The sequence below is a fragment of the Sorex fumeus genome, unplaced genomic scaffold, assembly GCF_029834395.1.
Source record: "Sorex fumeus unplaced genomic scaffold, SorFum_2.1 ptg000043l, whole genome shotgun sequence".
Classification (NCBI taxonomy): Eukaryota; Metazoa; Chordata; class Mammalia; order Eulipotyphla; family Soricidae; genus Sorex; species Sorex fumeus.
The window spans coordinates 11,329,752-11,345,421 of NW_026606100.1; the positions used below are offsets into that span (position 1 = coordinate 11,329,752).

The window sequence follows — 15,670 nt, forward strand, 5'->3', positions numbered from 1 at the left end:
TTTTGGGGCATCTTGGGGCTGGAGCAATAGCACAGCAGGTAGGGCATTTGCCTTGCATATGGCCAACCCAGGTTCGATTCCCAGCATCCCATATGGTCCCCTGAGCACTATCAGGAGTAATTCCTGAGTGCATGAGCCAGGAGTAACCCCTGTGCATCACTAGGTGTGACCCAAAAAGCAAAAAAAAAAATAGAATTTGTGGGCATCTTCAAGAACTATAAGTAATAACATAAAACTTAAATATATAAAATTATATCAAAGTTGTCTGAAAGAATTTTTCTTCTTTAACCTGAAGATTTTTACATACAGAAAATGGGGGAATAGGGAATGGAGGAGTAGAGGAGGATTGATGAGGAACTCCAAAAACCAGTGTACAGGGGATCAAAGTACTACTCCTTATGATACTTAGCAACTGAATGGCTGGACCTACAGGTACTCTGGTATCATGTAGTGCTTGGGAGAGAACTCTGGGCCTCCAAATGGCAAGCACACATTTAGTTTTTTGAGCTACCTACTCAGCCCTACATAGGATAGATATTTATTCAGTATTTATCTGACCATGACCCCCCTTTTGATCATGGCGCATGCCTGTGTGTCTCTCCATCCTCTCTCTAAACTACCTGTTGACTCCCTTGGATATCACCGGGGCCCATCTGGCACCCTGTTGAGAAACACTAGTCTACACCACCAGGAAATGCTTAAACACATACCGACTGTCACACGATCTGTCCCAAACGAAGATCCTTTTAAAGCACCTGTTGGAATACCCCCCCCCAAACCCTTTAAATGGGAAGGAGTATAATTTTCCCAAAATAGTGAGCAAGTTGGAATTCGAGAAATGAACATTTGCTACTTAAATTTCATTCTGGTAACTATCTCCTGAATTACAAAACTGATCCCTATGTAGTTAATCAGGGAAGTATACAAATGACTTTTACTGGCAGCCTTGTTTACAAGAGGGAATTGATTTCACCTAGTCAGTATGATAAACAATATATTATGCCTCTTAGGAGTTTCTCAAGAGTTGGAATGTTCAGTACTGAAGCTGGGAGAATGTTGAAAGTTGACCTAGAAAGATGTTTTGACAGGTCTCCCAAAATAGGAAATCTAAAATGGTGTTTTGTTATCATGGAAAAGTAAAAATTTTGAACCAGTTCATGCCCAACTTGACTATGGATTATTCTACATAAAAACCGACTTCACTTTGAATGTAGTTCTCCTGAGTCTATACAGGGATGTCTGTGTATAGTGAAGTACAGAATCAGGCTCCTGCAAACTGAAGGTCATGGACTATGCACCGCTATTCAAATACTTTGTTTTGGGGACAGCTGAATTACTGCCTGACCTGACTTGCAGTGTGTGGGAAGATCATCCTGGTGGCTTCCTGCCCTTTCTAAAAATAGTAGGGCCTTTAGCTAGAAGGTATTTTTAGGCACTCATATTCACTTGTCTCATCAGGATAAGTTTATTTTGGGCACGTACATGTGTGCATAGTTAGATTTTTGGATTCTAATCCATGCTTCTTCATGCCCCTCATATAAGGAACTGGCAAACGCAAAGACACAGAGCTTACTTGCTGAAAGTTAGTGAGAAAGCACAAAATGAAAGGAAGTTACTTTAAGAATGTGGATATGCTTCTGAAATCATCCATTTCAGACATTAGCCCATCAGTCCTCAGCTTTTCGGATCTGTTTTCGTAACTCCTGGCTGCAGTTTCGCTCCAGAGACCTCAGAGATCTTGCCACTTTTAAAATACATTTTCATAGGAGCCACTGCCAGCCTTTGGATAAGGGAAACTAATGAGAAACTGCCATCAGAACCTTGAACGGCAAACGCAAAACCAAGCAAAACCAAAAAACCCAAAACAAAACCTAAGGAGAAGCCAAATAGCCCATGCTCACAAGAAGACTCGCAGAAAAGCAAGCGAGATGTAACTCTGATTGAGAACTGCATTTCTAAGTCACAGGAGTGGCATGCACTGGGTACTTTGTATTTTTCCTCCTTTGGAAAACAAGTGCTATTCTGCACGATTGGGACCAAAAATATTATGAGTGTGAGCAAAGACAGACTCTAAAAGCAAGATGGAATTTAAGCAGGTAATTCCTGTTCCACAGTCATGTCATTCTGGTACAGTTGCACTTGGTACTCGTGTGTGCGCATCTAAGAAATTTCCATTTTTTCACATCAAAAAATCCAGATATGAAGCTGAAGCTGCTTTCTTCGCCAACTTGAAGCTGTCTGATTTCAACATCATCGACACCCTTGGAGTTGGAGGTTTTGGCCGAGTAGAGCTGGTAGGTGATTGTTCTTTAAATGCTTTTGAAAGACTTTTATGTTCTGTATTAATTTACTTTCTAAAATTCAGTTTCCTCATAAAATTTGTTCTTTCTAAATCATAACTAGATTCATTTGTGTCTATATACGTGTTTCTTCTGTTACCCTTTACCATGGTTTTCAACCATTAAACTGGGCTATACTACACGGCCAGTGAAACAAAAGTAATGCCAAAATATGGTTTAGGAAAACCTTGTCATATGAAATAAAAGATAAACATTTCGCTTAATGGGGAGTCATAAAACACCTCTTGCCCAGTTAATTTTCTGTACTTTAGGTACTGTTGGGTGTAATTTACATATACGTGTAAAGGGTAAAGGAAGAAACACATATATGTGTATATTATGAGTCTGTGCACCAGGTATATACTTGTTCTTATCACTGCCTGAAAAGGGCAGAAAATTGTGTTGTTAATTCTGTGATGTAATAGATGTAATAAGAATCTATTTAAATTCTAACCCTAATGGCCCCAAGACTGTACCTAATTTATTGCACACACTTTGTACACATACAACTTAATTGGGAAAGATGATGAAAAATTTGTCACACAATTGCCTGATTGTACCTTTAACAAAAATAAAACATAGTGCCTTAGTTTGACATACAGATTTTTAAAGTAACAGTGCAACAAGAATTATAAAAAACATATATTCTGATACACTTACTGCATTATCAGTGTGTGTAGATATAAATCCTATTTGAGTATTCAGATTAATTTCCACTTTACAAGGGAGTCCCTGGAATGAGTACAGTATGTTACACTCCAAAGACTGCATACAGTGCATAGTTACTGTTGCCATCCCAGGACAGGAGAATACCCTTCCAGAAAAATAGATTGACCCTGAGTTACTTTAATATGTATCTATTTGTGTGTGATGCAGTGAGAATTTCTGACTTTGACAGGAAAATATTCCTTATTCAACAAGATGGTTCTAGAATCATAGTGTATTTCATTGCATTGTTTCCCTTAAAACTAATCCAAGTTGCTGCAGTAATACTATTTTTTGACTTGAACAGTAAGTCAGAATGTGCCTCTGAGGGTCTGAGTACTTTAACTTACAGAAATAAAAATCAGTTCAGGGTTTAGAAAAGCTTCTTGATTTTCTTTTCTTTTCTTTCTTTCTTTCTTTCTTTCTTTCTTTCTTTCTTTCTTTCTTTATTTTTGAAGTAAAACAGATTTTATTTGGAGGTTTTTGAAGGAAAGGAGGGAGAGAAAGTGGATAGTATATTGGTCAAGAGAGAACCCAGGCTTCTACAAGGGCAGAGAGGGCCCCTACACATCCCAGCATTAGACAGAAAAGCATGCGAGTACACATCTCAAGAGGAGAGATGCGGGTGACACATGTGCTTAGCCACCTGGGTGCGAGAAGCACATGAGCTGGGGCAGCATCTGCATTGCTTCTTGATTTTCTGAATCCTGACGATTCACTGCTGACTTTGGTTTTTTTTTTTTTGGATGGGGGGAGCTTGGTGTTATTTCACACCAAGTCATATCACATGAGCAGTTACTCCATGAGTGTCACAGGAGAGTTCACCATGATAGGTTCATTGTCTGGCGTGTTTATTTACATAGTTGTCTGTCTCTAATCTGCCCTGTGAATGAAGCTCTATGAAGGACAGAATTCCCGAGATATTGATTTTGTGACTGTTGTAATTTCTTGAAGCCTGGCAAGCTACCCGTAACGTATTTGATATGCCAAACACAGTAACAAGTCTCATAATGGAGACATTACTGGGCCCGCTCGAGCAAATCAATGAACAACGGGAGGACAGTGCTACAGTGCTACAATTTCTTAAATATATATATTAAAACTATGAACAATAAAAGTTGCTGTTTTACTTAATAAAAATCAACACTACAACTTTACAAATTCCTACAGGAATGAGAACTTTATATTGGGAAAATTTACCTATGATATATTGTATAAACTATTGAGAATTTCTCAGAAATTAAATTAATGTGAAGTAGACCAACTAAATGCCACGTTAGTGGCATAATACTTAGGGAAAACTCCTTCAATACTTTGAGAATGAGTGGGCACTAGGAACAAAATTTGGGAGGTTTCAGTGGGGCATATAAAAAGTTTAAGCAGGTGGGCATATAAAAAGTTTAAACAGACAAATCAGGACCAGAGATATGGTACAGGGGTTCAAGTGCTTCTCTGGTCCAGTTCAATCCCAGAACCACATGGTTCTCTGAGCACATAACATGAAGTAACTGCAATTCACTTTCAAACTATCAAATACAAAAGGAAAAACTCAGATTGAGTATAGACATATCTATACATGATATTTACCTTATATAAATGAGCCTACTTTTGCTCTCTGACTACAATACTTTTTAAAATCTTCAAATATATTGAGTGTTAAATTGCTTATGAGTGATTAGAAATATACAGTGAATGGGAGAATGAGGCACTTCTTTATTTGTCAATGAAATTGTAAGACCTTGAGTAATATTACACATACCATGTAAACAATTCTGTCTATACTTTGTTTTCATTCATTGACAAAATTGAATTTGTCCTCAATATTTTAATATTAATTACACATAATATTGTCACACATATGAGTTGCCCTGATTATACAGTAGACATATTTATCCATTTTTAGGAGAGGATCTACTAGAATTTTGTTGTAATTGCTAAGTTCCTCCTTTCTTCTGTTTTAAGAATAACATATGCAAGGTAAATTTATGAGTCTCATAAAATACTATTTTTGAACAGTACATAATATAGACTCATTTCTCTCACACACCTGTGTATATACATTCTAATTCCAAGGGTGTGAACCCACCTATTTAGCAATAATATTGATCAGGCCATTAAATCTAACACCACTGAAACCTATAACATAAACTATAATTAAAAATATTTACCGGTAACTTATATAAAAATGTATACAAGATTATACTGTAGACTTATAAACTGGGTATGAATAATTAAATTATGTTTTTAATCCCATTTACTTTTAGAGTTAAATTAGAATCATCATTTTCTCATTTGATATGGCTCATGTTTATGTTATTTTATATGATATGCCCTTTGATGACTACTTCAGAAACATTTTTATCATTTGTGTCAATTTGGACAATTTTAGATACAGGGCTAGTTTTCATAGGAGAATCTGTAAATTACCAGTTTTTGGAGTTGAGAACATAATTCTGACTTTAAACTTTTTCATGTACTTTTAGTATAACTGTGCTTAACCATTTTGATGATATCAGGTATATGCTGTCTACAGCCATTTTATTTGCAAAGTCATTTGTATTTCTCTATGCTGTTATTTGACACTATTCTTATTTTCTCCTCATGCATTTTATTATTAAAAGACTTCACATTATTCAACGCTACCTTTTAGCAATATATTTTTCCAAAAGTCACATTCTGTTTATAATACTATGTTCAACAAAATAATTTAGCTCTTCTCTTATAGATTATGTATGACTTATTATAGAGGAGCCTGGGAGAAGGCTCAAAGGAAGAGCACATGTATAGCATGGGAAGACCTTGAATTTCCCTTAGTTTAATCTCTGGAAGTGCAAAGGACCCTGAGCATTGCTGTCCTGCATTAGACCAAGCTCTATCAAAAAAAAAAAAATAGTAATAGTAATTTCTCCAACTCAGACATGAAAGGTAGCCCAATTACCTTATGATCACATTCCTAATTTTCTCTAATTTTGCCTTATTCTGAGGTTATTGCTTTCAGAATAGACTACAAAAGTCAAAGTGTTAATAGTTATGGTATTGCTGTATAAAGCTATTGTAAGGTAAGGTAAGGTAAAGGCCCTCCCGTTGATCGTTGATTTGCTCGAGCGGGCCCAGTAACGTCTCCATTGGAGACTTTGTTGTTACTGTGTCTGGCATATCGAATACTCTCGGTAGCTTGCCGGGCTCTCCGAGAGGGACGGAGGAATCAAACTCGGGTCGGCCATGTTGGCCGCGTGTAAGGCGAACGCCCTACCGGCTGTGCTATCGCTCCAGCCCTATAAATCCCATCAAATGGTCTGCATGTCTTTGTTAATCTGGAAGTGCAATGTGACAGTTGCTTTAAATATTACTCATTTGATGTATATATTCAGCAAGTCAGTACTTCCTTTGTCAGAGCACCATACTTCACTATAATCCTGAAACAGAGCTATGTAAAACAAAATCTGTTTCAAGATTGTGTTTGATTTGCTTATTATCATGAGTTCATGTGGATTTGAAACAGTCCCTGCAGGGACCAACAAAATGTAATGGACAATAACTCCTGTTTCCAGAAAATAACTTGTAGTCTACTGGGAGAACAATCATAAAATAATAAGTAAACTCATATTAAGAAAAGGAGCTGGATACTCTCTGTCCATGAAAGAGATGGAATTTGTAAGGCAGAAAAGAGCTAGGGCATGCCCTAATTCTTATCATTCATTACTGCATTTTCTTGGTAAATGAAACTACTATGGGATAGTTTATTAAAAATGGATATTGCCTCATTCCTAAAATAAGAGTTTTTATTATAAAAGCACTTTATATTTTTGCAGTTTACTCTCAACATTCACTAAATTCATAATTCTGCTTTTATGGTTACCTTAGGAAGACACCATGAAATATAGTTTGTATATATTTATAGGAAAGGAATAGAATATAATGTGTATTAAGTTGGCCTAAGACTACACAGCTTTTGGTTTATATTTTCCTGGTGTCAAGGATCAAGTCCAGGGCTTTGTATATGAACTTCTTTGATCCACATCCTGGTCTTATTTAGTTCCCAATGCTCAAAACAATGGTCAAAATTGTGAAATTGATCACATGTAATACGTACACCTTTTCTGTTTAACTCTTCTATAATTTAAAAACTGGTATTAGAAAGATATTACAGGAGTTAAAGCACTTGTCTTGCATTTGGCTGACTCCAGTATTACATATGATCCTGCCAGGAGTCACTCCTGTGTATTGCTGGGTATGGCCCATCCAACATCCCTACAAAACTCCTATTAGATATACATGCAGAATATATGATATGGTTATCTGATATTCACCTCTTCTTTCAAATACAGAATCTCCCTTCTCTAAATATCTGTGCAAAAAAACAAACAAAAAACCAAACCACTCTTTCTGGACTCAGTGTCATTTGGTTAAATCTTTTAAGCCTCATTTAACTGTCACCATCACTGTCCTCCTGTTGTTTGTGGATTTGCTTGAGCAGGCCCAGTAACATTGTAAGACTTGTTACTGTGTTTGGCATATCGAATACGTCACGGGTAGCTTGCCAGGCTCTTCTGTGCAGGCGAGATACTCTCGGTAGCTCCCCGGGCTCTCTGAGAGAGGCGGAGGAATCGAACTCGGCTCGGCCGTGTCGGCTGCATGCAAGGCAAATGCGCTCCACTGTGCTATCACTCCAGCCTACCTCACACATCATAGATCTAAAAAAAATGATTAGCAACTATTTCCACATATTCCCTTATTCTCATTTCCACATATACCTATGGAAAGGGAAAAGGATTTTTAAAATTTAACCTTTTTCCCCTTCCATTGCTACACCAATCCTGCAAGTACTAGCATTTCTTCAGTGTAAGAAACAGCGAGAGGTCTTCAGATGACCTTCAGTGATAGTGTCTATTAAATTCCTCCAACACTCCTTACTTTCTGATCTGTCATAAGTGGAGAGGGAAACTGCTTTCAATCTTCCTCACACTGAACTTTGTGTACCTGAAGTAGCCTCTCTTATCTTTCCATTTCTCATCTATATTGCAAAGCCCCACCTCTTAACCTCTCGATGAAAAATTGTTTTTTGGTGTGAATTGTTGAATCATACCTAGTTTCTCCCGTGCCTTCTGAAACCATGACTGGGCATTCTAAGTACTTGCTTTCATCAAATAAGGGTACAAAGGTCAATTCTCCTGTGGCACAGTCCCACTTTAGATTGCACAGGAAGGAGTGAGTTGTAAGAAACAATAAATGTTCTATGTGCCATTTACATAGTTGTAAGAGACACTAATCAATGATAATAAACGTTCTATGTGCCATTTACATAGAGCCCTGTGCATCACATATAAGCAGATCTGGAAGGCTGGATCAACCAATCAACCAACAACAAGACAGAGACCAGAGATGATTAAGCAATAAAGTAGGTTATAAACCTATTACTCAGTCCATGGAGTTATATTTCTTCCTTTTGAAAGGCATAGAGCCGGGCTCCAAAGGGAAACCCCATGTAAGAGGAAAACCTTTCAAAAGCTTTGCACTGCCAAGCCACACAGAAGTGAAATAGAATAGCAATGAGATCATTGCACCATGTTGTCATTTGTTCCCAAGGTGATTTATAAAGATGCCTGGGGGGAAGTCCTGCTGTCCATAGACATGTGTCCTCTGTAACCAGAGTGAATGAGGACTCTACACTGGTCAAAAGCTCCAGCTGATCTTATCTTATCACAATATTTTAGCATAGTCTATTTGGTTTATTATTAAATGTGTTTCTCTCATTTTACATTTATTCATCAAAAGGATAAAAACTGACATAAATTATGAATCATCATAAATAGTATTGATTTCTAAGAAAGTGTTCAATAGCTAATGAAAATTCAATTCAGTAAATACTAAGCATAATTGACGCAGTTGCAGTGACTGCAACAACGGCTAAAAAGACAGTTTCTACTTAGAAATTGCAAGTACAACAAAGATATGTGTGAATCTGTCTTATTACTTGCTATCTATTCAAATAGCTTCCTTAATATTGTATTTGAATTTCACTTAAGAATTTCTCCTCCAAGCCTAAATATTATTTTCAGAAGATTTATGTAAATCTAGATCCAGGCTTAGGATAATTGATGATAAAACAGTTCATTGAAAAGTTAACACTTTTGTGACACACCTCTTTATTTTCTGTGCCTTTAATTTCATTTTTATCCAAATTTATGGACACATTATCTTCAGAATCTTATCTAAAAAAAATCTTAAGTATTTTGTAGATTATGAAATATCAACTAAGATTATTGCCTTGTAAGTAAAAAAAATTCTAAAATATAGCAAATTTAGTTTGTTAGCAATGTATTACATTCAAAATTATACAGCAAAAGTGACAGTATTCAAAAAGGGAAAATTAGGAACTAACTAGCTGTTAAGATACCAAGAATATATATGGGTCCCAAGTAAAGCTTAGAGAATATGGGATTTAAGTGAATAGACAAGAAAAGACCATTTCAGAGAAAGGCTGTTTTGGGAAAAGGATATCCCAAGCAAAGTTTACAACATAGAAACCTACATGATTTCAAACAAAAGCACTGACTTCAGTATAAATGGTATGTGGGAACAGTAAAAATTACTATTATATAATCAACCAATAAAAAGGACTATAATATTCTCTAAGTAGATCGGACCTTAAGGTCAAAGTATTTTTATACATTAGATCAAGGAATGAGAGTATATAAATAGACTCAGCTCTGAATTTCCCTCCATGAAATAAAAGAATACATTCTAAGGTGACTAGACAGTCTATTTTTAGAGGTGTTACTTCCAAAATAATATTCCATCTAAATTAAGTAGTTTACTTTGTGCCAAGTCCCTGAAAATTTCATGTAAGTACTTTCAAAGAGAGAGTCCTTCCACAGAAGGGAAAATAGTTCCCTTACGTGTGTTAGTAATATGATGTCCTTTAAAAAGAAAATGAGGGGCTGGTGCAGTAGTACAACAGGTAGGTCGCTTGCCTTGCACGCTGCCGACCTGGGTTCGATACCCCTGATATCCGATATGGTCCCCCAAGCACCGCTAGGAGTGAATCCTGAGAGCAGAGCTAGGAGTAATCCCTGATCATGGCTGGGTGTGGCTCAAAAAGCAAAAAAAAAAGGGAAAGAAAGAAAATGACAACGACTTTGTCTTACTTTTAGGAAAAATAAAGTATGAAAAAGGTCATTTCTATGTTTTAGTAAAGCTTATCAATTGAATGCATTAAATTTAATGCTAACGTATGTTCTGCTTTCACTTTTATATCTCCCACTCTCATTCACATATAGTGCGTATCAGGTGAAACCTTGTGCTATGAGATCACATTCATGGATATATGTCTGATTCTTAAATTTAGCCAGCTTTCTCAAGTGTTCATGGTTAGAGAGATAATTGCTCTCCCCAAAAAGCGGCTTGGGAGAAACCCTCTAAAACTCAGCTTGAACAAAGGAAGCATGCACATATGCTACCCAGGTTCAAACACATGTGTCACTCGCATCTCCCCTCTTGAAATGTGCACTTTAATACTTTCATATCTAATGCTGGGACTTGGACTGGGGCTTTCTCTCTGCTCTAGAGAAGCCCATGTTCTCCCTTGAGGGCATTTACTATCTCTCCCCACCCCACCTCCTCTAAACTTGCAAATAAAACCTGTTTTTTATTTTTAAAAAATTGTCGAAGCTGGAGTGATAGCATAGCAGTAGGGTGTTTGCCTTGCACGTGGCCAATCAAGCTAACCCGAGTTCAGTTCCTCCACCCCTCTCGGAGAGCCCCGCAAGCTACAGAGAGTATCTCGTCCACCTGGCAAAGCCTGGCAAGCTACTTGTGACATATTCATATGCCAAACACAGCAACAACAAGTTTCACAATGGAGACGTTACTGGGACCGCTTGAGCAAATCAATGAACAATGGGAGAAAAGAGCTACAGTGCTACAGTCGAAGCAAATATATTAAACTACGGGAACCAGTGTGTAGTCATGTCGACAATCTTGAATTCCACATTCCCATGAACAAAGCATTTTCAAATATTTAAATATGACCATATTTTATAGATTAAGTTATCATCAGCAGAAACAAAATGGGTTTTGAACTGACTTTGCTACATTTAAATTTTATTTATATTGCTACCAAAGAGTTGAAGTTGAAGAAAACAACAAGGAGAAAGAAGTTATACATTGTTTTAAATATCAAAAATATTAAGATATAATTATAATCCATTATAGTCCACTCTGTAGTACTTGTAGCACTGTCCTCCCGTTGTTCATCAATTTACTCGAGCAGGCTCCAGTAGCGTCTCCATTGTGAGACTTGTTGTTACTGTTTTTGGCATATTGAATACGCCACGAGGAGCTTCCCAGGCTCTGCCGTGCAGGCGGGATACTCTCAGAGCTTTCCGGGCTCTCTGAGAGGGACGGAGGAATTGAACCCGGGTCGGCTGCATGCAAGGCAAATGCTCTACCTGCTGTGCTATTGCTCCAGTCCCCGTTCATTAACTATATGTAAACTGTTTTTTTTTTCTTTTGGACTACTCCAATAGTGCAGTTCACTAGGGTTATGCCCTGCAGCACTAGGAAGACTGCTGCAGTTGAATTGGGGTGCCATTTACATGCACTAGGCCTTTGAGCTATCTTCCTTGTTCTAAATATTTAAAGTGTAAATTTAAAAGTTATCTATCTCAAAATCAATAAATATAAGAACTAGAAGATATAGACATCTTTTGATCTTTTTCTCTTTTTTTTTAGGTTTCTTAAACATCTGGTCACTGTGTAATTCACATATCACAAATTATATAACTATCACTACAGTTCAGTATTAGAATATTTATATCACTCCAGTTGGAATCCTTTGCAAACTCTATTCCCATCCCATCTTTGAGCAACTGCTCCTTTACTTGTTCTGTCTAAAGATCAGCCCTTTTTGATTCATCTTTCCTGTGCTAAATTTTTTTTACGTTAAATAATTTAATTGTACATATGTATGATATGTTCAATCAAGAGTTCAATCAAGAGTTCAATATGGATCTAAATATCTAGGTATTGAACGTACAATTTTATTTCTTTTTTTTCTTGAGAGTTGTGGCAATTCTATGTGTTTATATCTTGCTTTCACTTTGTTAACTATAAGAAATTGTGCAGAACTACAGTCTAAGATCAGGTCAAAGAATTAGTGGAGAATGTTAGAAAATGAAACAGAACACAGTGCTTAATCCAAGAAAACTATCCCAGTAATTGTTATCTTATTGGTTTACTTCATTTTTAAAGTTTTGTTAGTATTTTGCTACTTTTAGTGAACTCTGGTCAAGAACATTAGGACATAACAAGCAGTATAGATCTAGAAATATTTGAAAAATAACATTTACTAAGATGCTGACCAGTAAGACTGGTTTCCAGCAATTTCTACCTTTGACCTACTCTCACTGGTATCCTCTCTCTGCCACCTGCCATATGTTATGCCCCTCTTCATAACTCATTATCACTTTCTTTGGCTTCTCCTTGCAGGAGTCACACACTCATGCTCTCCAAATCCCTTTCAATACTTAGAAGTCCCTGTCAGTGTCATGGAAAATGATGTTTTGGCTGCTGTCCCAAAGCACATGTTGATGTAGCATGAGTGAAGCTTAATGGTCATCATGCATTATTCAACTTTTCTCACAGTCTCTGAGATAGGCAATTTCACTAGACTCTTACTTGCTAACTCTAAATTGTGGTGAACTTTTATGTTTAGATGAAGGAAAGCAGAATATATTGGAAATAGTTTGGGTCAAGTAGAATTGAGCATGAACCCAGTTACACCAAGATATAAATAAACTTTTCTTGGTAGTTGTATTTGTGTCTCTGAACAAAGAACATTAATTTGGCATGCTGATTGCCAATAGGGGCATTTTTAGTAGCATTAGCTATTGCTGTTGGTGATTAAATATTTTTAAAAACATAATAAAATCTTCCGACTTTTAATAACAGTTCATGCTGGGACTAAATGAAATAAGGAATGTGAACATGACCAGCACTTCTCTATTTTAGTGAGGTTTTTTTGTTTTGTTTTGTTTTTGTTTTTATCATTTCTTTGACATTACCATAGAGACTTCATGTTTTTGTCTGTATATATTCTAATTTACAGAACTAATAAATAGCATATTAAACAGAAAAGTATGTGAATATTTTCACTTAAGATGCTGGCTAGACTGAAGTAAAACATCTGTATATAGGTATGACGGTGTTGTAGAGAAGAAAACAAGGTATAGAAATGAACATAGCCTCAAGAACTAATTGACAACAGGAGCCATGGAAAATCCAAGTTGACATCATCCTACAAATGATTTTAATAATACAGTAGACTCCATATATAGCAGTACCCCAGAAGTACTGCACTGTGCGGGGCTGCCCACCCCAACTGAGGAAACCCAGAGTGCTCAGCCCGACAACTGGGGTATTGGGTGCTTTCTGAGAAACATTTCATCGCATAAAATTTGAGCATTGTTTCCTTTCTATGTTAAGGAGAAGTAGGACTCTCAATGCTTTCGAGGGAAGGGCCTACCAAGATGTCATTTTAAATCTTAATTTTTCTGTCATTCTTTCCAGAATAAAATTTTGCTTTATTATTTCTTTAATGGATGAGATTACATGCTGAGAAAAGTTAAGTGATTTCATTGCAAGCATACTTTTCAGTCATATTAAAATCATTTATAAAATTATATATATATTTTTTCTGCTTTTTTTGCCTTTTGGGTCACACCCAGTGATGCTCAGGGGTTACTCCTGGCTCTGTACTGAGGAATTACTCCTGGCGGTGTTCGGGGGACCATATGGGATGCCAGGGATTAAACCCGGGTAGGCCACATGCAAGGCAAAGGCCCTACCCGCTGTACTATCACTCCAGCCCCTAAAATTATATGTTTTATATATATAAAATACATATATAATTTATAGTATACATTAAATTATATATAAATTTTTTTAAATGTAGGAGTGGGCTGGAGTGAAAGCACAGCGGGTAGGGCGTTTGCCTTGCAAGCGGCCAACATGGCCAACCCAAGTTCGATTCGTCCACCCCTCTTGGAGAGCCCGGCAATCTACCGAGAGTATCTCGCCCCACGGCAAAGCCTAGCAAGCTACCCGTGATGTATTCGATATGCCAAACACAGTAACAATAAATCTTAGAATGGAGACATTACTGGGCCTGCTCGAGCAAATCGATGAAGAACGGGAGGACAGTGACAGTGACAGTAGACAGTAGACTGATAATAGTAAAAGTAAAGTAAAGGCCCTCGCGTTGATCGTCGATTTGCTCGAGCAGGCCCAGCAACGTCTCCATTGGAGACTTTGTTGTTACTGTGTCTGGCATATCGAATACTCTCGGTAGCTTGCCGGGCTCTCCTAGAGGGGCAGAGGAATCGAACTCGGGGCGGCCATCTTGGCCGCTTGTAAGGCGAACGCCCTACCACTGTGCTATCACTCCAGACTGATAATATCACAATTTAATCTTTTATTTTCTTCTTATATTTATTGAATCACTGTGGGAAAAGTTACTAAGTTTCAGGTTTAAGTCTCAGTCATACAATGATCAAACACCTTTCCCTTTACCAGTACTCATTTTTCACCACCAAGAACTCCAATATACCCCCTTCCCACCCCTCCCAATGCCTGTGAGGCAGACGATTTCCACTTAACTCTTCTCTACATTGATTACATTCATTATTTCGACAAAAGATGCACCATTATTGTTTAGAATTTTCACACAACAATCAGAATTGCTGAAAAGGCATTGTGAAATACTTTGTTTTCTATAGCTGGTTTTGAGAATCATAAAATGATTTTGGATTTCTGCAAAGAGCCAGATAATTATGAGATTGGTTCTATACATCTGGTGTTATGGCTGTGCCAGAAAGCCATTCATGGGGGGCAACTCGTGACCTTGGTAGGGCGTGAAGGACGAGCCGGTACTGCCCCCCTTCCCATGAGACTGCTGTTGCCCTGTCACCTCCAGCTCATACCTGGCTTTCCAATAAGCTCTGAGGCAGTGGCCAACTTGTATGCAGTCCAGATGCATTTCTGCCAAAAGCCGCTGGGTTTTGAGATTTGTTTCTGAGTCTCTGGGATCATGGCTGTTAATCAGCTTGATCAGGAGCCAGAGAGGCCGTTTGTAGGTGGCGACTTGGGGTCTCGCTGGGATGGGAGGAAAAGGCCAGTTCCACCCCCATCTGGTGAGGCCCCGTGTGTCTCATCACTGCAGGCCCAAACCTGACTGTCCAGTGGCCTCTGGAGTATGGCGGTCACTGGGCTGCCAAGGGGAACAGGCTAAGGCCTATTCCCACCTGGAGTAACCCAGCCCCAGTAACCTACTGCAGGAACAGGATGCATTTCTGCCAAAAAAGCCTTTGGGTTCTGAGATTCGTTTCTGAGTCTCTGGGATCATGGCTGTTAAGCAGTTTGATCAGGAACCAGAGAGGCCATGCCTCCAATTAGATAGCTGAGCCAGAGGTGGTTTGTGGGTGTGTTTTCCACATACCTAACTTTTGGCCATTTACTTTCTTGGTAAACTTTGCCCCAAGTTTTTGGGGTCTGGCCAAAGCAGCAATTTTGGGGTATCTAAAAGTCTGATGGTGCCATCAGGCTGCTGATGCACTCACCTCACAGGT

The 15,670-nt window shown here is 37.9% G+C and overlaps 1 protein-coding gene across 2 annotated transcripts in view; it reads left to right on the forward strand.

The window, feature by feature from the left end:
- The window catches only part of PRKG1 (protein kinase cGMP-dependent 1), a 1,343,145-nt gene that overhangs the window by 1,312,419 nt on the left and 15,056 nt on the right, over positions 1-15,670 (forward strand). For both annotated transcript variants that reach the window (XM_056120587.1, XM_056120586.1), the window contains exon 10: positions 2,198-2,294. In XM_056120587.1, coding sequence (XP_055976562.1) covers positions 2,198-2,294 — 97 coding nt within the window. The remainder of the gene's footprint in view (positions 1-2,197; positions 2,295-15,670) is intronic.